At 36.6% G+C, this 23,123-nt stretch overlaps 2 protein-coding genes across 5 annotated transcripts in view; both read right to left on the bottom strand.

Moving 5' to 3' along the window:
- Nucleotides 1–3,901: 3,901 nt before the first annotated feature.
- Nucleotides 3,902–16,634, bottom strand: LOC106960239 (gastrula zinc finger protein XlCGF57.1-like). Its single transcript, XM_015053232.1, has 2 exons — nucleotides 16,271–16,634; nucleotides 3,902–5,682 (listed from the first exon to the last, which is right to left on the bottom strand). The coding sequence occupies exons 1-2, from the start codon at nucleotides 16,479–16,481 to the stop codon at nucleotides 4,277–4,279; spliced, it is 1,617 nt and encodes a 538-aa protein (XP_014908718.1). The 5' UTR covers nucleotides 16,482–16,634; the 3' UTR covers nucleotides 3,902–4,276.
- LOC106960238 (gastrula zinc finger protein XlCGF57.1-like) overlaps nucleotides 11,377–23,123 on the bottom strand; it is a 28,287-nt gene continuing 16,540 nt past the window's right edge. For 3 of the 4 annotated variants that reach the window (XM_015053230.1, XM_015053231.1, XM_015053227.1), the window contains 2 exons: nucleotides 20,121–20,139; nucleotides 11,377–14,025 (listed from right to left, as the gene is read on the bottom strand). In XM_015053230.1, the coding sequence (XP_014908716.1) occupies nucleotides 12,074–14,025; nucleotides 20,121–20,139 (1,971 nt within the window). In that variant the 3' untranslated portion in view covers nucleotides 11,377–12,073. Of the gene's footprint in view, nucleotides 14,026–20,120; nucleotides 20,282–20,368; nucleotides 20,441–23,123 lie in introns of those variants that run through there. The other variant, XM_015053228.1, reaches the window with a different exon arrangement.

Genomic DNA, 23,123 nt, shown 5'->3' with positions numbered 1-23,123 from the left:
TTAAATTAGAATATGATGAGGTTTTTCTTTGTCAGCGTAAATTTCTTACCATTAAGGTAATATCATTTTCAAGCCTATATGTTGCAGTAAAAATGTTTTTATGAATTAGTCTAATTTAACATTCTGATCTTAAATGTAATGTTTTCATTAGTTGATCTGAAATAAAGGCCTTTTAATGTGTGGTGTTGATTAATCTGTCAGGTGGTTCTGACAAACTGAGTTACTGAACTAAATAAACTTTTCAACAATTCTCTAATTTATTTAATATAAATATTTATTAAAAGAGGAGAGTCAGTGGAGATAGGAAAATTCAAACTGGAACCAAAAGTAGTTAAATTTGTTCAGTAGAGCACACAGGAAAGAAAAAGAGAACAGATAGAAACGTTAGCTTTTATTTTGCTAGAAGGAAGTTGAGATGGATGATCAGCGCAGACTGTTGCATTTAACAATCTTACGATGGATATGTATGAGACACCCTCATTTATGATGACATATTAACAGTGATAAACAGTAAAAGTGACAGGAAACGCCCATAAACTATGGAACATCTTAAAACTGTTTATTAAAATTACTGTAAATAAATGAACCATTAAAAATAGTCATTAGTACATTTTACATTTGTACATCAATTTTACAGGTGTTTTTTTGTTTTTTGTTTTTTGTTACAATGCTTAAAAACTCAAGACAGTCAGTTAAATGGGCCAACAGTAACTCCTAAAGGAAACTTATAGAGCAGTTAACCAAACTTCCATGTTTTTGGATTGAGGTGGAAACCTGGAGAAAACCCATGCAGTCTTTTTTTTTTTTTAACTCCGCCGCTGAATGTTTTCATACAGTTGTTGGTAATTATGCAGCTTATTTTTGTTTTTATTTAAATCAGTTTTATGATCTGGAATGTTTCACTGAGTCAGAAACATCAAAACCACAAGAAAAGTGCAGGAGAATAAATACGTCAGTCTGCTTTGAAGGAAGGATTAGCAGCATTTTAATGAACAGTATTGTGGAAAGGAATAATCAATGTTGTAATTCTATCTAGAAACAAAACTGAACCAGTCATTGACAGGTTATTCTTGGACTGTTGCCAGTCTGTAGCTAGTGCCAAAGCCGACTAATTTTTGTCAGTTTTATGAGCCCACCTACGAGAAGTGGGATCACCAGAACGGTTGCCAGGCCAACTTGAGGAGACGGCATCACAGCTCTTCCAAAGACAGACGCAGTAAATTCATCAATTTTGCGATAAACTCTTCCTGCCGTTTGCTTAAAAGACCCCAAAAAAGTGGTGCAACAAGGCTGTTGACCTGCATCAGTAGTGGAAGAACCATTTGCAGTCTCCGAAAAAAAGTCACGATCACGTGGAGCGTCTGGCCCCAGAGTTTCTGTCAAGGCTCGACGACTGATGAGAGCGATTAGTTCCCTCATCTCGTCAGAATATAAATCCAACCTCACGATGATTAAAGGATTTCTTTCTGGTATTTCAACCAAAACAGGATCTGCTAAAGTTAATGGGGCGTTTTCATACAACTTTCTGAGTCCTACAAATGTGTTACTAGTGCCGATCTCATCTTCTGGTATTGTATCAATATAAGAGCTCGTACTAGGAATCGGTTGGGTCTCTTCAGTAGTTGGTTCTGTTTCTAGATGGTCCACCATGAGGTCCTCTGGTTGGTCCACCCTGAAGTCCTCTGGTTGGTCCACCCTGAAGCCCTCTGGTTGGTCCACCCTGCGGTCCTCTGGTTGGTCCACCCTGCGGTCCTGTGGTCGCAAGTGGAAAAAGCAGAACCAAGCTCCTCCACAGTAGAAACATTCAACTTGATCATCGGGAATATAAATTCCCATATCTCGAAGAGTTTCGCGAAGGAAACGATCTATTTTCAGTTTTTGAAATACAGTGATTGGTCTCACCGCGAGGTCCTGTTCTTGCCAGTGGAAGAAGCAGAACCAATCTTCTCCACAGTATAAACAATCGGCTTGATCATCGGGAATATAAATTCCCATGTCTCGAAGACTATCGGAAACAAAGCGATTCATTTTGAAAGGATTTCTAAAAGATTTCTCTTTGTGCTTCTCTGATAAACAGATTCCACGTAAATGGAAGAGTTGGAACACTGGCTGCCTGTTATCTCACAGCTGATCAAAGCAGTTTGAGGTTACCTAGCAACAGGTGATGACATTGCCACTGCTCACTGTCATGCCAATTTCAAAATAAGAGCATTTCAAACTGTGCATATCTGATGCGACACAATCAACTGATCCAACTGAAGAAGAAAATGATCTGCATTGTGTTGGAATGATTGTTTACCTTTCTGACTAAGTTACAGTTGAACTAAATGAAATTAGCAGGCAGGCTTAATTTATTATATATGCTGACAGATCTGGTTCACTGTTAAGAGTTTTCCACCTGAGACTCCTGAGAAATTATGTTAGAAAAGTTTTCTAAAAGAAATACCATTATTTTAGGAAGCCTTTTTTAATAAAACCTTCAATTAAACATACTTTTCATTAAACTCATATTTTTGTGTTAAAATAATTCAGTTACACAGATTATAGAAACATCTTCAAGAGATCAAACACATGAAATACAGGTTTTTGTGCTTGAAAAATGAATTAACTCAATTAGTTCTGCAGAATCAACTGCATAGCTGAAACAATGCAGTTGTTGTATCAAGTTCCTGTCAGTAGGTGGCGGCATGATAGTACCTGCCGGAAGTTAATAATTCAACAGAAACCCATCACTAGTATTTTCTAAACTGATTGAAGTGAGAAGTAAAACAACAAAAATGGTTTAAGAAAAGTAGCAGGCAGAGAGACATTAAAAATGCATCACAGTTATAGACTCAAGCTGCAGGTACTTGTATACATCTTGTACAGTCTTTTAAGTGGGTCACAATCCACAACTTGTTGGGATCTACTGCACTACACCTCCATTAGTTCTCCACCAGATGGCGACAGGGAGCACGGTTTGTGGGATCTGTATCATCGGGCCTCGTTAGCAGGTCCGATGATAACGAGCCTGCTAACGAGGCAGGCTCGTTGGCAACACTCCAACTCCAGTTGGTTAACACTCCAACACCAGTGTTAACCATTGTGGTAACCCCTAGCCTCCTAGAGCGTCTTGACTTTCCTTGTAGTGATAACTAGTTGTTTACCAGTGTTTTTTGTGCTGACCTGTTCAGGTCTCCCAGATCAGATCACTTCTTCCAAGCCGAAGCTTCGTCCCTTTAAAGTAAGCATCTCCTGCAATATCCTGGCTCCCCGCTGAGTATTTCACCCACCTGTGGCTGTCTGTCCTCAGTGTGCTGGTCTGTCCTCTCCTGGTCATCCCTGCTGCAACCTCTACATTTGCACATTTCTTTTTGTAAATAAACCTTTAAAATTTTATCCTTGCCTGAGTTTATCTGCATGTGGGTCAGAAGCATCGCTAAAACAATGACAACTAAAGTGTGGGAAAAATAGACCATCATTATGGAAAATTTACTTTAATATTTAAGAACCATACAGCAACAGTTTTTTTAGAACTCATCTTCTAAATCATCAACACATTTCCTTGTATCCTAAAATATAAACCACAACCATAAAATAGTGTTATAGATTAAGAAAATACAGGATAAAAAAGTTTTTGATTTAAAAAATAACAAAAAAAAATAATCATAATTTAGTAAACCTTATATCTGTGTTGTTGCCATCATATTATCAGCAGTATTTTTGTCCTGAGTCAAAACTGGATAGAGAAAATCCAGTTTTCTCTATCAGCCAACATGTATCCATTAACCAAAATCATTGAACAAAACAAGGTATAAATACAACAAAGGATAAACACACAATAAGGGCACCAAAACCTTTACAAATTAACTGACTGCATTTAAACCCATTGATTCTCTAGAATCCACCATTAAAATCTCACTTCCATCCATTTTCTGTACACCTCTGTCCCTTAGTGGGGTGAGGAGGGTTGCTAGTGCCTATCTCCAGCTAACGTTACAGCCGAGAGGCAGGGTGCACCCAGGACAGGTCACCAATGAGAATTTTCCCAAGTATTTTAGCAAAGCTTACTATTTGAAAAGCGTTTTAAACTAAGCTGCGACAGTTATAAAAATGTGATCCAGTTGTAATTACTCTGCTTCCCAACAGCAAGTTACTGAACACCTTGATGCTTCAGGTTTATATTATGCAAAGCTGGTAGTGGGGAAATAATCCTGCATGATACTGGATAAATTATCTTGTGATAAATTAAACTTCTGACTGAAACCTTCGACAGGTTCCAATGTGAGAAAGGCTTCTAACGTGTGTGAGTCCTCATGTGATAACGTAAATTAGATTTGCCTCGGAAACTTTTTCCACAAGTGGCACAAGAGAAAGGCCTTTCGCCTGTGTGAATTCTTATGTGATAAGTTAAATTCCTTTTTTTACTGTAACTCTTTCCACAGGTCACACATGAGAATTGTTTCTCAGCCGTGTGTGTTGTCATGTGATTAGTTAAAAGAGATGATTGACTAAAACATTTCCCACAAGTTTTACAGCTGAAAGGCCTCTCTCCCATGTGACCCTTGACGTGTGTGGCTAAACCACCTTTTTGAGCAAAACCTTTCCCACAGATTACACATGAGAAAGGCTTCTCCCCCGTGTGAGTTCTCATGTGAATACTTAAAGTGTGTTTATAGGCAAATCTTTTTTCACAGGTTGTGCATGAGAAAGGCTTCTCACCTGTGTGAATTCTCATATGAATGTTTAAACAAGACTTGGTAAGGAAACGTTTTCCACAAGCAGTGCATGAGAGAGGCTCCTCTCCAGTATGACCTTTCATGTGAATAACTAAATTACCTTTTAGAGAGAAACCTCGTCCACATGTCATGCACGAGAAAGGCTTCTCACCTGTGTGAATTCTCATGTGAACAACTAAACTGTGTTTATTGACAAAACGTTTTTCACAGGACATGCATGAGAAAGGCTTCTCACCTGTGTGAATTTTCATGTGATTCTTTAAGACTGTTTTGCCAGTGAAATCTTTTCCACAGGTTAGACACGAGAAAGGCTTCTCAACTGAGTGAGTTCTCATGTGACTCTTTAAGGCACTTTTTTGACGGTGACCTTTTCCACAAGTAACACATGTGAACGGTTTTTCATCTGTGTGAGTTTTCATGTGATACATTAAACCACTTTTTTGATTGTAACCTTTTCCACAAGTTGAACATGTAAAAGGCTTCTTTCCTGTGTGAGTTACCAAGTGTGCAGTCAAGAAACTGTTTTGAGAAAAGGTTTTATCACAGATTTTACAAGAATATCTTTTTTTGTCTGGGTGAGCCTTCTTGTGCATTTTTTGTGAATTGTTTGTTTTTAGCACATCAGAAGGATTCACCAACATGTCATCAGTCTCCTGTTTCAGCACAAAATGCTCTTCATCCTGACTGATGCAGAGTTGATTCTCTTCCTCTTTGAACTGTTGAAGTTCTGGTTCCTCTTGTTCCTGTTTCATCTGCAGAGGTTCTGGTTCCTCTTGTTCCTGTTTCATCTGCAGAGGTTCTGGTTCCTCTTGTTCCTGTTTCATCTGCAGAGGTTCTGGTTCCTCTTGTTCCTGTTTCATCTGCAGAGGTTCTGGTTCCTCTTGATCTAAAGTGGAGTTCTCTTCCTGGTTGCTGGGCTCATTGAGAACCTCCTCCTCTTTGCACACACAGTTTTGTGGAAGATCTGGACAAAAAGATTAAACAAAAGCAATAAGGTATGGCCTGGCAAAAGGAAAATGTACGTTGGAGGGGAAAAGAGTTGTAGTTTACCAGAGTTTTGCACCAGAAATTGCTTGGTGTGTAACAGGATAACTACAAAGGAGGTGACTGTTTATTTCAGGAGGAACGGAGTTAGATCAAACCCAATTTCCATCTCCATGAGAGAAAAAGTGGAGGTGGTAAGCAGCATCAGAGCCAGGGTCCTGAAACGGCTCAACAGCCTGATAAAGAAGGCTGGTTCTGATCTAGTTCTGTTCTAGTTCTGATCTGGGACAACTGTGGAACTTCTGGAGATGATTATGCAAAGAAGGATTCTTCATAAAATGAAGAAAATTATGGACTACCTTGACCATCCTCTTCATCAAACTGTGTGGGGAAGGCAGAGCATCTTCAGTCAGGGGCTTCTTCAGGTCCGCTGTAATACAGACCGCTACAAGAGAGCTTTCCTGCCAACAGCCATCACCATCTACAATAACTCTTTGAAGAATCGAAATCAAGGAGTTACAACAACATTCAATTTCACTTTGGGATAAAGTATTTTTGAATTTGAGTTTGAATGAATACAATAACGGAAGGCAGGTTATGACAGAATAGATAAAGTTCTAGATGCCATGCTTAACTAAATTCAGGGAATCTTATGAGTGACAACAGCTCTGCAGTTGAAGCAACAAACGACATGATGAGTCAAGGATTGGCAGTCAATGATAGAGTCTAGCTTGGCTGTAAATAACTATATATTGCTTAGGGCATTTATTAATAAAACTAGTAATTTAGATAACTCCACTGCTGTGTTTTGTTGGTGAGGCCAATTGGCTCTAAATTAAGAAAGATTGATTTAGACCAATTGACAGACGAAATAATGCTTTTATAGCTTTAATTAGATATTAACCTTTTTGAGAATTGGTTCTAAATCAATTATCACATTTCAGTGCCCACTACCAGCACTGATCACAATTTAGCTATAAATGCTAAATAAATGCATTGTTTTTATTTTAACAAAAACATACAAAACACTTGCAGACACAATGCAGCAAGTATTCAGTTAAAGAAACAACTGAACAACTTGCTACTAGTAATGCAACATTTGACAAATTGAAAACAGTAAACATCTTAATAGCCTTGTAAAAAAAATGAAACAAAACATTATACGGGAAGTTAAGTAGAGCTCACAACACTGACTCTATCAAATATTGTCAAGGAAAGATTCAAATATGTTTCCATTTTTGTTTGAATCTGCATTTGAAAGCAGGTCTAAATAAACCTGCTTTCAGGTCAGGCCTCATTTGAGGAGATGCCAATCTAAAAACATCCTGTCATGAGGTTCATACCTTGTTTGAAGTTTTCACAAATCCCAAACTACGTTTTATGCAAATGGTCATTATGGAACTATATAAAATGTATTGCTTTTGAGAAAAGTGAAGAAACCACACTGTATCTTACATATTCTGTGACGAATGTAGAATAATTCAGTCCACTTTTAAGTTTTCAGGGTAACATATAGTTTCATTTAAAACAGATCCCATCTAAGGTCCTGAATAAGACAATAGATAATCCAAAGTGGTTCTTTTTTGAGTTTTCACAAATTTAATGAAGGTTTCACAAGCTTTGTTTTACATTCTACAGTTTTCAAACTGGGTGTGTAAGATTGAAATAACGCAGAAAACACAATTAAAACGAATCATTTTAAACACAAACTCTTACCAGTACTTCCTTAAACTGGTGTAGTAAAGATAAGTGTGTTACGGATCATAAACTGTAATTTAGATATTATTCGAAGAACAGTAAATAGACAAGGTCACAACTAATCACTAAGTATTTCGTATTTCCGGCTGTTATTCCCCAGTCTTTCGGTTGAGGGTTCAGTTTGGCCCCAAACAACTCGTCTCATCAGCAAAACGCGAGGCAGTTTCGTACCTATCCGGTGTAAGATGATCTTTGGTATCCGTCTGAAATCCAGTAGTCTGCGCTGATCCTCCATCTTGACGTTGATTTCTTTCAACTCTGTGAATGTTTCTTCAGCAGGAGTTTCCTGCTCGTTGATAAACTCTCTCTAAGGCTGAGCTGAAGAGATTTTTAATTGTAAACAAACACGCAACTATTTACAAAAACTCACATGAGTTTTTGTATTAGATACCGTCTACCTAAACTAAAGCTAACGCTACTATCTGCTCTTTGTTTTTAGCTTCCTTGTGTTTCACCGTAGCTGCACTGAAGAAACTGTAAACCACTTTTCGTTCCGCTTTGAATTTCCGACTGTTAGTCTCGTATTTTAAAATAGTTTTATTAAATAAATTAATATTATTGAAAGTTCATTTATTTCAGTAACTTAATCCACTCTTGTGTACGGAGCCTTTCCAGTAGATCAGTTCAAATGAAACACATGAATTACTCACATTAAAATGTTTTACAGCTTTTATTTCACTTTTTGGTGAGTTTATGCTCAGAACAAATGAAACCAGGACTTTTATGAAATATGAAATTAAAGCAATTAAAAAAATAAACATTTTGACACAAAACAATTTATTTTTGAGCTGGTGAGATCTCTTCTTATTCACAGAGGAAATCCAGCCCAGTAGCCATTCAGCTGGTAACCTCATAGAAAACTGTTCTAACATCAGTTCTCAGCTGTTTCAGGTGGAAAACATCAACAGTGAATCAAATCTGTTAACAGCCACAGATATTAACTTCAGCTTGGAACAACAGAGCCTGCTAATGTTATTTAGCTCAACTGTAACTTATGAAACATGTTTAAAAAAAAAGGTCACTAATCAGTGTGAGACACTGCAGATCCATTGCACCGTTTCTTCTTCTGTTTGGTCAGCTGACTGTGGTGGATTGGTAGGTATCTTCAGTTCAAAATGCCCTTATTTTGGTTCTGTTTCTTCCACTGGCAACCGCAGAACCTCACTGTGAGACACAGCAGAACCCAAGCAGAAACAGAACCAACAGATTCCTGGAATGAGCTCCAGAAATGCATTTAAAGGACAATTTGGAAGACAAAATATGAAAGGTGAAAATGGACAATGATAAAATTATTTAAAGCGTTTATTTAATACACATTAAATATGTCACTACTTCATCAAAATGTAAACTTAGCAGTCAATCAAGATAATTATTAAATATGCAATTAATTATCTGTTTTATTGTTGTTTAATAATCTGTTCTTATTATTATTGTTTAATTATCTGTTTTTATTATTATTGTTTCCTGGGTGCAGTTTCTCCACTGCCACTTTGGCTGTACTGAATTAACTGTAAATTAGTTTTTTTGTTCTGCTTGGAATTTCTTCCTAACATGCAAATTAGGTAGAATAGAATATTATTGAAAGGTTCATTTATCTCAGTGAGTGAACTGAAGTATACAGAGTAATTATACAAAACTAATATTTAAAGCCTTTTACTTCTGTTAATTATGAGGATTACCTGTTATCAAAAGGTAATTTTTATCTTACAGAAGAACCATATTGGTATGTATGTATTCTACATTTTTTGAGTATGATCTATTTAGTTAGTAAAACAGAGTAGAATATTATTATTTTTGTAGGATATTATTAAGTTTTAAAGCTAAACAGTGAATGACTACATATATTTTAGAGGGACACAGAGATTTGTTGTTTTGGCTTGAAGCTATTTCCCCATTTATTGGTTAAATCTTAGAATTTAAATTGTTTAGTTTATTCTTATTTTTGTTTATTTCCTAGTTGATTATCATTAGAATTTTTGTTTAATTTGTTATTTAGAATAAGGTTTTTGGTTAGTAATTCACTTAATTAGTTAATTAATTTCAGGTTGGGATGTGGGTATTTCACGGGTCTTGGTAGCTTATTATGCACGTGGGTGGTCACAAGGTTTTTTACCAGCCTATCGAATCAGTCACATCAGTATCTAATTGTCAGTCAGAGAACAGGTACAGGAATAGGAGCAGAGGCCTGTAACCTTTTTGCCTGAACTTCAAAATAAAACCAAATTATGGCATTTTGACTTTTTGATCTTTTGTGCTGCGCAAACCGGAATCCACGGTGCATCAAGTGACTATTGAGTAGGATTCACCCTTTTGTTTTGATAACTTTTGAGTTTTGAGTTTTTTTGATTTTTGAATTTAAGTTTTGGGACAAATAGTCACTACGATAACTGAGTTTCTTATGAAAGAAAGGTTCGCGTTGCCATAGAAACAAGTGAAAACATGAAAGGTCACTGAAGAGACAAGATGTGAGAACATGAGAGGAGATCACATTAAAGCCATCAAAACAATAAAATTATTTTTGTTATTTTGAAAAATTCTTAGTTTTTTATGTCTGATATATTTTCATTCTATTTTCAGTTATGCAGATAGAAGCACACGGATAACTAGTTTGTAAATTGTTAATTTAATACTGATTGTAGCATCCCGGTTGAAAGGATGGTCTCTCAAACTGATGGTTCACAATCCTTTATTGAACAGCCTTTGTATTTGAACACACTGTAAGAGCTACAAAATATACAAATAAAATACCATTAGTAACTCAAACATTGTTGTTCTAACCTTTTCCTTTTAACATATGAATCATTTGCCTTATGTGCTTTAATTATGTTTTACAATACATGTATGTATTAAACTCTAACATTCATGTAAAGTGAAATAAAATAAAACACAACGTTTTGTTGTCCTGTTGACGGATAACCAAAGAATATTAGCACCATCTAGTGGCGAAACACAACCGTCACACCCTATAGCGAACTACACTTTCCGCAGGAAAACTAAACTTACACATCAAAACACCCACCTAGTTCCCTCAACCAAGCGCCAACTAATTGTCTGCACCTTAATTTGAACTACTTCTTAATTATCTCCTTTTCACTCTGAGCCATGCGGTCCCCTCTCTCTCTCTCTCTCTCTGCACTATGACCGATCTCATTTCTGCAGTTTTGCGTCAGTCAATTTACCACCTTGCCGTTTCAAGCACTTTCAAAATAAAAGCATCGGCTGAAAAACAAATGCTTCTTAGTTACATGAGGAAACAAAAATATACGAATAAGGTCATTTACACTGATAGTTCATAAATGCTTATTTAAATGATAGTGTAATTATTGCTCCAGCTACTGATTGCACAGAACCCAAAATTAAACACTGACATAATTTAATTGTGATGTAGAAAACTGACTTTTGGAGTTTAAACCTTTAAATTCCAAAAGGTTTAATGTAAAACTAAGGACCTCTGCCTCCTCAGAAAGTAGAGGTGACTTTAGCCCTTCCTGTACACAGCAGTGTTCTTAAGCCAGTCCAGTTTTTTGTCAATGTGGACTCCCAGATATTCATAGTCCTCCATAATATCCACTGACCTCCTGGATGGTAACAGGGGTCACTGGCGTCCTGGTCCTCCTCCTCCTCAGATTCACCGCCAGTTCCCTGTTTTTTTGTCACATTGAGCTGCAGCTGGTTCAGCCCACATGATGCGACAAAGTCTCATCCTCAGTCTCATCACCTCACTGAAACAACCAACCACAGCCGAGTCCTCTGAGAACTTCTGGAGATGACAGGTCTCAGTGCAACAGCTGAAGTTGGATGTATAGAGCGTGAAGAGGAAGGGAGAGGACAGTTCCCTGTGGAGATCCTGTGTTGCTGACAACACTGTCTGACTCACAGTATGCAGCGATTTATAGACTCATTCAACAAATTAGAATATTGCTTAAAAACCCATTTATTCCAGAAATTTTATCACTAAATCCAATACATTATATACATAAAAACCACATAAATATGTGAGCCTTTATTTCTTTTAAATACAATGATTTTCCATTTACAGGTAATGAAAACATGACCTTTAAAATTGCAGCATAACATCAAACCACTAAAAAAAAAAAATGTATTACAGAAATGTGGGTGTTGTTTATGTTTAATGGTTGTTTTGTCTGATATTGTCTGTTTATTGACTGTATAGTACCGTATCTTCATGCTTTTAGTCTAGTGTATGTCATACAGATTACTGAGATACGTCTATATCCAATGTATAATAATGTATATTTAGATTCAAATTCAGAAAATATTAGCAAAATTCATTTGAGGCTCATACAGTAACAGATAACCAACCAAAATCATGAAACTAAAAGTATAAACACAACAAAGGATAAACACACAAAGACTCCAAAAGGTTCAACGTAAAACTAAAAATGTTCAAATGCATTGTTCCTTTAATACACTACAAATATCACTTTTAAAAATGCATAATTATTTTTTTTTAAAAACACTTGATTAATAGCTCGCTTAAAATAAAACAGTTTCATGGAAAGCTTCACGTTCTGCTGCTCTCACATGAGCAGTTAAGCTTCATTTTTTCAGTGAAACTTTTTCCACAGGTCACACATGAGAAAGGCTCCTCACTAGTGAATCGTCATATGACGATTTAAATTAAATTTGCTATGGAAGCTTTTTCCACAGGTCACACAAGAAAAAGGCTTTTCATCTGTGTGAGTTATCATGTGACGATTTAAATTAGTTCTGCTTTGATAGCTTTTTCCACAATTCACACAAGAAAAAAGGTTTTCACCTGTGTGAGTCTTCATGTGATAAGTTAAACTCATTTTATTGATGAAACTTCTGTCACAACTCGTGCATGAGAAAGGTTTCTCACTCATGTGAGCCACCATATGACTACTTAACTGAGGTTTGCATCGAAAACTTTTTCCACAGGTCACACAAGAGAAAGGCTTTTCTCCTGTGTGAATCCTCATGTGATAAGCTAAACTGCTTCTTCCAATGTAACTCTTTCCACAGGTAATACACACGAACGGCCTCTCACCTGTGTGACCTCTAACATGTTGATCTAAACAAGCTTTGACAGGGAAACTTTTTCCACAGGTCTCACACAAGAAAGGCTTCTCACATGTGTGAATTTTCATGTGACTCAGTAACTCATATTTGCTTCGAAAACTTTTTCTACACTTCTCACATGGGAAAGGCTTCTCACCTGTGTGAATCATCGTGTGACGTTTTAAATCTGATTTGGTTCTGTAGCTTTTTGCACAAGTCACACATGAGAAAGGCTTCTCATCTGTGTGAGTCTTCATGTGAGTGGCTAAAGTAATTTTAGTGAAGAATTTCTTTTCACAGCTTGGACATGAGAAACGCCTCTCACTCGTGTGAGTCCTCCTATGACAATTTAACTGAGATCTGGATGAGTAGTTCTTTCCACAAGTCACACAAGAGAAAGGTTTTTCACCTGTGTGAGTTCTGATGTGATATTTTAAAACAGTTCTTTGGGAAAAACTTTTTCCACAGGTCACACATGTGAAAGGCTTCTCACCTGTGTGAGTTCTGATGTGATAAGTTATACCAGATCTATTAGTAAAACTTTTACCGCAGATAGAACACAAGAAAGGCCTCTCACCTGTGTGACATCTAATGTGTTGATCTAAATGATCTTTCACAGCAAAACGTTTTCCACAGGTCCCACATGAGTAAGGCTTCTCACCTGTGTGAATTCTCATGTGACCAAGTAACTTGGATTTGAATCGGAAACCTTTTCCGCATGTGCCACATAAGAAAGGCTTCTCTCCTGTGTGAATCATCATGTGGATATTTAATCTGGATTTACTGCAGAACCTTTTTTCACAGGTGACACATGAGAAAGGTTTCTCGCCCGTGTGAATTTTCATATGATTTTTTAAAGATGATTGCCTACTGAAACTTCTCCCACAATTAATGCATGAGAAAATGTCACCTGTGTGAATTCTCATGTGATAAATTAAACTGAACTTTTGAATGTAACTTTTACCACAGACTGAACACATGAAAGGCTTCTTCTCCGAATGAATTCTCGTGTGTTTAGTCAGGTATCTCCTTTGAGAAAAGGTTTTATCACAAACTTTACAAGAATACAATTGTTGGTGTTGTTGATCTTCCTTGTGTGTTTTTTGCTTTGAACTGTCAGTTTTACTTTCCCAATTTGTAGTTTTCCGACATCTTTTGTTGTGTTTCTGTTCTTCCTTTCTCTTTTTTCCTGGGTCTTCAGATTTGCTTCCTTCCTGATCCTGGTTCTCATCCTTAGCAGAACCATGAGAGATGAGTTGGTTCCTCTGTGGTTCTGTTTCATTGTGGATTCTTTGCACATTAGGAGGATTCACCAAAATGTCATCAGTCTCCTGTTTCACCACAAGCTGCTCTTCATCCTGACTGATGCAGAGTGGCTTCTCTTCCTCTTTGAACTCTTGCTCTAGTTTTATCTTCAGGGCTTCTGGTTCCTCTTGTTCTACAGTGGAGTTCTCCTCCTTGGAACAATCTGTGAATTCATTCAGAACCTCCTCCTCTTTACACACCCAGCACTGTGGGAGATCTGCACAAAAAGACAAAACAAAAGCTTTTAAATGTGAGTAAGAGAATGATTCCTTCACTTTAATCACTTAAAGCCTTTTCAAGTGATTCAAAGACTAAAATGACAACATAACCAATTTAGTCCTTCTGAACAGAAGGGAACTCCATGTCAGTCAATATATACTTTGGACCTTGTGGTGAGAAAGCAAGATGGCGATAGCTTAACTTAGTGTCCCCAAAGTTGGTCCTGGAGGGCCGGCATCCTGCATGCCCTCCAGGACCAACTTTGGGGACCCCTGACCTCGTGACTCCCCAACAGAAATAGTCCAAACAGCAGATCGATTTAATCTTGTTGTAGTACCTTAGAGTCTAATACAAAGTTCTACACCGAAAACCTTTTATGAACAGAAGAATTTGTTTTCTAGTGTACCTTAAAAAAAGATAAAATAAGCATTTTAAATCCTGCTGATGCTTTTGGTAGATTTCATGTCTCCGTTCCAATCTTCATTTGCATAAAACATCTGTTGTTCATCACTGAAACAATTCAAACTAAAGTTGTAAGCAACCTCAAATATCCCTTGCAGCTCAGCAAAGATCTGGCATATGTTGTAACTGCGAACTCATTGCCGATCGACAAACTCCAACTCCACTAATCAATTCTGCATATAGCCACTAAGCAGTACATTGAGAAAGACTCTATATTATGTTCAGTTAGACTCAGTTCAGCTCCAAAAAGAAGTATTCAAAATTTGGCAGAAACCAAACCTTCTTGACGGAAGTTGTAGCCACTTCCTGTTTGGTGTCATAGGAGTAATTAAGACTTCCTGTAGAAAACTGCATTTGAGTTTATTATCTATCATCAGAGAAAGGTTGAACATGAGGGTCATTCACCACAGAAACTGGTGACTTTTTTCTCAGTGGGTGATGTTAGGGCTGTCACCATAAGTTTTGCTGAACGGTGAATTTTCTCAGATGTTATTACGATAAACAATTTCAGGTAATATAATGCTGATGATAATGCAAGAACGCATTCTAAATGCAAATCAATCTGATTAAAATAACAGTACTAATGCGTGTGTGTTGATAACTGTAGGGGAAAAAACGATCCGTCATAGCACCCTCAGTAAAATGCTTAGCTCCCCCTTAGCACCTGCACAAAAAAAATTCTGGAGCCGCCACTGCTCTGAGGTGAAGATAAAAAGAAACAGCTTCCAGCTGACTCTGAGGGTGGGCAGTACCCCCCCAAGTCCCCCCAATGCCTCCGGACCTGACTGTAATCCTAATGAGCTGATTGGTGATGACTGAGATTTGAGCCTCCAAGCATTACTCGCCCCCACACCAGGCTCACTCGTTTTTCATTTAAATCAGTTTACAAGTATCATCTTTACTGCGATACGCACCACATTTTTCTGGCAATCCCATAATATTATGATCCTATAGTGACATCTGTGTGTGCAACACATTGCAGGTCAACATTATGTTAAACTATAGTCTGTTGCTGTTATTCATTACATATGATCACAAAAACATTCACTGCATGTTTACATATATTAACTGTTAAAACTAATATTACAATTATGCTGCTTATAAAAACAGTTGAATCATGATGGATCCTCATGTACACAAGATGTATTTCATTCTTTAAGCGGTTTGTTTAATTAATCTTCCTTCTTGTTATCCATGTTAAGAGGGAAAGATTTCACATATTTTAACATGTAGGATCCATTTTTTCCCACCGTATTTATTTTACATCTTAATTCTAGAGACCATTTTTTTACATCAATAAGTAATGAAACTTATTAAAATAGTTTCATTCATTTGCAGTATGGTTTCTCTTGATATATTTTGCAAAAGGACTGATAACACATTTTTATTTAAAAACTGTACATTTTAAAAAGCTGTTTGTGATTTTGTTTAGAATACTGAAATTAAAACAGTTATTGTGCATTGTTTTTTTTTTTTTTAAGTTTGGACCTACTGTCTAAAATTTAGTTTTAAATCTGCACATAACGCAATTAAACACAAACTTAACGAGAACGTCCTTAATCTGGTTGGGTCACGGATTACAAACTGTAATTGTCGTATAATATGATGATTAATAGTCCGGTTCGCAGTTGATCACTTTACGCATTTAATATTTACAGCTGCGGCGGAATTACAGTTTGTTGTAAAATCTATTTGAGTTCTTAACCCGTCTCCAATTCTATTTATCACATCTAAAACTTTACCTGACCGTATCATCAGTAAAAAGTGAAGGTGTTTCGTACCTATCCGGTGTAAGATGATCTTCGGTATCCGGGTGAAACCCAGCTGTCTGCGCTGATCCTCCATCTCTTCTTCAGACTTAACTTTTATTTCTGTCTGATCGTCCATCTCTTCCTCGATCTTGACTTTGATTTCTTTAAACTCTGTGAATGTTTCTTCAGCAGCAGTTACCTGCTCGTTGATAAACTCTATCTGAGGCTGAACTGAAGACATTTTTATTGCAAATACGGAAATATTTACCTAAAACACCAAACCAGTTTTCAAACTACCTTCTAACAAAAGAAAAGCTAACGCTACCGTGTGCTCTCGGTGTTTCCGTGTGTTTCACTTTGGCTGTTCTGAAGAAACTAAACGAGTTTTTTGTTCCGCTCTGAATTTTCCGCTTTTTGCCACCTTTTAAGATGCAAAATATGTAGAATTGAATGTTTTTGAAAGGTTAATTTATTTCAGCCGACTTAAGCACAGTATAAGGAATAATTACACAAAGACTGATTTTTAAAGTTTTTTATTTCTGTTAATTATGAGTTATAAAAATATACTTTTATCTTACAGAAAAAAAAACATATTGGAACGTTTATTCTAATTTTTTGAGTATCATCTTTTTAGTATGTAAACCAGAGTCTAATATTGTTATACCATATTGTAGTTTTGTAGGTCTTTTTTGTAGGTAGCCATCAAAATAGTAAGTTTTCTGGTTATTTTGAAAAGGTCTTGCCCTGTTTTTTACGTCTGATATATTTTCAGTCTCATATTCAGTTATGTATATAGAAAACACATACATAACTAGTTTCTAAACTTTTCATTTAATAGTACTGATATTTAATGAATGATTACTGAAACGATATTGTAGTTATTCCAGGTGGAATGCAAATGCAAAGTTGCTCTAAAAGTTGCATTAAAAGTGCCAACTTTGCACGATTTTATAAATAATTTAATGCAAAGTTGGCATTTAAAATGGACTTTTAATGCAACTTTTAGAGCAACTTTGCATTAAAAGTGTCATTTACCAAATGATACTTCATAACAACTGTCTTAAACATCCATGAAGACTTCATGTTCATGACAGATGTTATGACTGTCATGTTATTCTTATCCGCACCTCATCAAATAGTGTTACTGACTCACTCAAAAAATTTGAATATTACTTAAAAGCCATTTATTTCATAATCTTTACCACTTAATCCAACACATTGTATACATTAAAAACACATACATGGATGTTTGAAAGGCTTTATTTCTCTCAAATATGATTTTCAATTTACAGGCAATGAAAACATATTTAAAATTAAAACATAACATCACACCACTAAAAAAACCAAATGTAATACAGAAATGTGGGTGTGATGAAAGATTAATGGTTGTTACTTTGTCTGAGATTCTGTTAATTTGACTTGTGCGCTGCATCATATAGTGTGGTATTGTTATGCTTTTAGTCCAGGGTATGTCGTACAGCATTCTGAGATACCTCTGCAACAACGGTACATAAAGTATATTCAGAAAACGTTGTTCTCAAAGCACAGTTCATTTCTGACTCTACCAGTGCATACACTAAAAGGTACCATGTATCCACTTTATGAAAATCAAACAAAGTATAAATACAACAAAGGATAAACACAAGGAGTTCAAAAGTTTAAATCTAAAAATATTCAAAAGATTTACTCCTGTAAGCCACTACAAATATCACTTGTAAAATAAAAAAAAATCCATTCATATGAAAGAACTCATTTAATGTAGTTATTGCAAAAATGCAACCGACCACCGGGCTTAACAAGTTTTCTGGCTCAAATCTCGATTCTGCTCAAAATACTGGTACATATTTTAAGACCTTTTCAACGTGCAAACATTTACATGTACAAACACATTCTCAGAGCAAAGTATAACAATGACTTCTGTGGAACAAACATTTGGGAAAATAAAACCCAGTCTGTGGTTAGCTCTAAATCAAAATCTGACCAGATCTCAGTAATATTTTCATTTCTTTAAATAAACATGACAGAGTCCTACTTACACAGAAAGAAAAAAAAAACACGTTTCAATGATTTAATATGTAAAGAACTTAACATGAAGTCATTCATGGAAATGCCAAAAATGCTAAGCTCAATTATTCCACATGGTTCATAACTCCATGAAAAAAACTGAAACGTTTTCTACTTGATGTGTACAACATCTGACCAAATTTTCCATTGGATCGGATGCCAAAACGGATCGGCTCTGTTTCGAGGCCAAGTCTTCTAGTCTGTGTGAATTCTCATGTGATGAGTTAAAAGCTTTCTTACACTGTAACCCTTTCCACAGGTCCCACAGGAGAAAGGCTTTTCACTCGTATGAATCCACATGTGATCAATTAATTTAGTTTTCCTCCCGAAACTTTTTCCACATCTCCGACATGAGAAAGGCTTCTCACCACTATGAATCCTCACGTGATCAAGTAAATTTGTTTTTGTCCGGAAACCTTTTGAACAAGTATCACAAGAGAAAGGCCTCTNTTATTTTTAATTCTAAATTAATATCCTTGTTGGACTTTTATTTAAGTGCTATTTTCCTTCAAGACACATTTACCTAATGCTGGAATAAATACAATGCACATTCTGCAGCAAAGGAAATTAGAATATCGGACATTTATCCATTATGGAGATGATCGGTTTTGGACGGGCGATGTGCCCCTATTGCATAAGTGATACTGAAGAATGACTGATTTCATTAACGGTACAGGGAAGAAGCTTTTTAGTTATCTAGCTTTGCTAGCAAAGTCGTTAGCTAGCAGCTAGCTAATAGCACAACAACAGCCTAATGTCTGCATGATAAAAATACTGAATCAATAGATAAGAACAGTTTCTCCTCACCTGGCTGTCTCCTCCCCTCAGTAGTTCTTCAGAGAAAGGCAGACAGAGGCCTGTCAGTGTCTGTTGTATTTCATTTCCTCTCTGCTTAAACCGCTGAAGCAGAAACGATGCTTCATCGTTTTCCATCATCCGACAAATAGCAAGTCTGCTCCACTTTATTCACCAAAAACGTTTTTTTTTTAATTTACCAAAAACTGATCTGTAATCTGGAACGTTCGCTATGCTGAGCTCCAGTTAGCCGCCTTATCTCACTGCGAGAGAGGCAACTGCGTCATGCGTCACGGGCAAAAGGTCAAAGGTAACAAGGTGACCGGAGGGCTTATTATGTTGTACAAAAAAAAAAACAACAACAAAAGACAAATAATTTTAGTACATGTTATTATGTGTCAGAAGAGGGCTTAGAAAATAATAATACAAAAAAATAAAAATAAAAAATAAAAATAAAAATTGACCAAAAGGGCACTTGGGGGCAAGGAGCAAAAGGGGCAGGTGCTCAAGCCCCCCCAGCTGCCCCTCCCTCCTTCCCCTCTGCACGTGCCTGGTTGTATCTGTGAAACACGATTTGTAAGCGCAAAAAGAAAATAAACCTTTGCCTACGCCTACAAATGTTGAACAAGTACGAAGGAGTCGCCAGATACACGCACACACAAAACTGCAGTGACGTACAGATCCAGGTATGAGTGCACAGCTATTTTTCATGTCCAGCCCCATCTCAACCTTACACAAACAAACATGAAGTGAATAAATCGACCGGGTACGTCCTAAATCTGACTGGTAGGCATAAGTGCGGGACGGATCACTAACTGTAATTGTCATATTATCAGATAATCCGGGTCGCAGTTGATCATTTTTAAGCATTTAATATTTATAGCTGGGGCGGATTCGTCATTACAGTTTGGCGTAAAAGTTCTTTGAGTTCAGCGCTCCTTAACCAGTCTCCAACTCTCGTTAACATATCTCCAACTTTACTCAACCCGCATCATCAGTAAAACGTGAAGGTGTTTCGTACCTATCCGGTGTAAGATGATCTTCGGTATCCGAGTAAAATCCATCAGTGTGAGGAGATCCGCCATCTTTTCCTCCATCTTAACGTTGTTTTCTTTCAGCTCTGTGAATGTTTCTTCAGCAGGAGTTTCCTGCTCGTTGATAAACTCTCTCTGTGAGGCTGAACTGAAGACAGTTTACAGAAAACACGGGAATATTTAACTAAAACACCAAACCTGTTTCAAACGACCTTCTAAGAGGAGCTAACGCTACCTCGTGTGCTCCGTAGCTTTCCGTGTGTTTCACTTTGGCTGTCCTGAAGAAACTGTAAACGATCTTTTGTTCCGCCTTGAATTTTCCGCTTTGAGCCTCCTCTCAACATACAGTTACATTAAATATCTTACAACATTAATAAAAGGTTCATATATTTCAGTGAGTGAAACACAGTATTTAGAGTAATTACACAAACACGGAAGGTTCCAAGCCTTTTATTTTTGTTAATTATAAGCATTTTCTGCAGCTAATAAAAGCCTAGCATTTATAATTAGAATATCAAATAATGATGATTGATAGTGAAAAAAAATCTATCCTTTCTTCCATTTTCTTTACACCCTTGTCTCTAGTGGGGTCGGGACAACATTGAATGGATGAATGAAAAAAAAATACTCAAGAAATGCAAGCTTGGAGTTAGGATTAAATGGTATCTAATCTTTCAAAAGAACTATATTGGAATGTATAATAATTTTTTGAGTATGATCTTTATACTTTGTAAAACAATCTAATGTTATATCAGGTTGTAGTTTTGTAGGTTGTGATTCAGTTTTAAAGTTCAACATTGAATAACTACATATATTTTAGAAGACCACAAAGATTTCTCGTTTTGACTTGAAAAATTGCAAATAATTGACTAAATGTGAAAAAGGTTAATGTTGCCAAGTAAAAGTCAAAACATGAAAGGCCACAAATACAATTAAAGTATTTTATTTATATCACTCTATATATATGCAGTATCTGACAAAGGAGACGCTATTAATGACACATTTAAAAACAAACAAAATATGAAAATACTAAATAACAGAGGAAACACTGTGACGCCTCCCAAATGAACAAAATGTTTTTAACTGAAGCTCCTCCCAGCTAAGAAACAAAAGTCATTTTGCAGCTGTATAAAATATCAATATACTGTCATGAACCTGGTTTCCTGCTGCAAACCTTGAACATCTACTTCACAACATGTGCGATGCTAATCTGGTTCTGTCCAGTTTCTCTGTTTTCCAGACTCGATATGTCGGGAACCTTTCAGGCGATCAGAACTTGTTGACTGGAACAAACAGTTGGAGGGTTCAGAAAAACTGGTGAGTTTCTGTTGAATGATTCACCTCCAGCAGCAACAACCACACATCATGTCTCCCCCTGCAGGCCTGACAGAGAAGCACCTTCATGCTGCCACCTGCTGACAAGAGCCTGATACTACAACTACATTGTTTCAGTTGTAGAAATCACTGACTCAGCCATTTTATGTAAGAACAAGAATCTAATTTAAGTTCATTAATTTTGATGGTAAAACCGACAAAATCCTGTATTTAATGTGTTTGAACTCTTGAAGATGTTTTTCCTTCAGTGGTTCTCGGTCCAGCACCACTACAAGCAATGTTTGAAGAGTAAAACTATGTTGATACATTTATGTAGTAGTTAATGAGATAGGTTTTCATGTCTTCACCATCAAATAAAAATATGTGCTGGTGTTTGGACCCAGTGGCTCCTGTGAGTCCTCCTCTGTTGACCTGGGACCCTTGGAGGAATATTTTAAACCTGTTATTCCAGATCTTGGTTTTGACAGCCAAATCAGAGTCGTGGTTAAGTCCAGCTTTTATCATTTAAGGCGATTGGCGTCAGTGAAATCTTTTATTTCCAGGCAGCATTTTGAAACAGTGATCCACGCCTTTATTTTGACTCGATTGGATTACTGTAACTCACTTTATCTGGGAGTCAGTCAGTCGCTGCTCTCACGTCTGCAGCTGGTTCAGATGCTGCTGTACAACTTTTGACAGGAACTCCAAAGAGGGAACATGTGACCCCTGTCCTGACCTCACTTCACTGGCTGCCTGTATATTTTAGGATTCATTTTAATTTAAATCGCTACATAATCTTGCCCCAGCTTACCTCTCTGAGCTTCTTCAACCCTACATGCCCTATCGGTCTCTCAGGTCAGCTGCTCTTGGAGATACCAAGATCAAGAAGGAAGCTCAGAGAAATCATGTTTTACTGTTATTGCAAGGATCTCTAGATGCTTTACTTAAAGCTGACATTGAAAAATATGGCAACAGTTAATGACGATGACAATCACTGAATCATCCATCAATATTTATTCAAATCAACATTTATTAGAAATTACATTCTGCTCAAAATACTAGTGTAAATTTTTAAACATTCCTTTTTAATAATATATTTTGCTTCTCATAGCAAAGAATACCAATGACAAAAATTTGGGGAAATAAATAATTATCTGTGGTTAGCAGCAAATCAAAATCTGACTAGATCAATTTTATTTTTGAGACTTTTTTTCAAACATAGAAAAAGAACTGCTTTAATATGTAAAATATTTAACATCATCATACATGGAAACAACAAAAATGTAAAAGCTAAACTCAATTATTCTACAAAGTACAGAACTCCATGAAAACTGAAACCCACAGAAATGAACCCTGCTGAATGTGTGACCCTCTTTAACTTCAGTATCTAATGGGATACCGATGGGAATCTGAAGCACAAATACGACTGAAAAGTAAAACAAAAAATTGGATTAAGGAAAACAAGCTGGTAGGCAAAAGTAGACCTCAGTAGGCCTCACATACAGTGTCTGACCAGTATTTTGGTCAGACACTGAAAGACACAGTCACAGTGAATCACTAGCAACCTGCAACAATCTGTTGACTAACATTTTCTACTTGCTGTTTACATCATCCGACCAGATTTTCCATTCGATCTGATGCCAAAATGGATCTGAGGTGTTTTGTTCCTAAAGTTT

This window comes from Poecilia latipinna, unplaced genomic scaffold, assembly GCF_001443285.1.
Source record: "Poecilia latipinna isolate Pla-1442-1.1 unplaced genomic scaffold, P_latipinna-1.0 Scaffold1170, whole genome shotgun sequence".
In the NCBI taxonomy this organism is placed as follows: domain Eukaryota; kingdom Metazoa; phylum Chordata; class Actinopteri; order Cyprinodontiformes; family Poeciliidae; genus Poecilia; species Poecilia latipinna.
Note: the sequence above shows the minus strand (reverse complement) of the source record. Positions and strands in the feature narration are given on the sequence as shown.

Excerpts from the sequence above, each read along its gene's own strand:
- LOC106960239 (XM_015053232.1), bottom strand. The coding sequence starts at position 16,481 with ATGTCTTCAGTTCAGCCTCAGATAGAGTTTATCAACGAGCAGGTAACT. Across the intron at positions 5,683-16,270 it reads GATCATCTTACACCGGATAG|ATCTTCCACAAAACTGTGTG; the intron begins GTACGAAACACC and ends CTTTTTGTCCAG.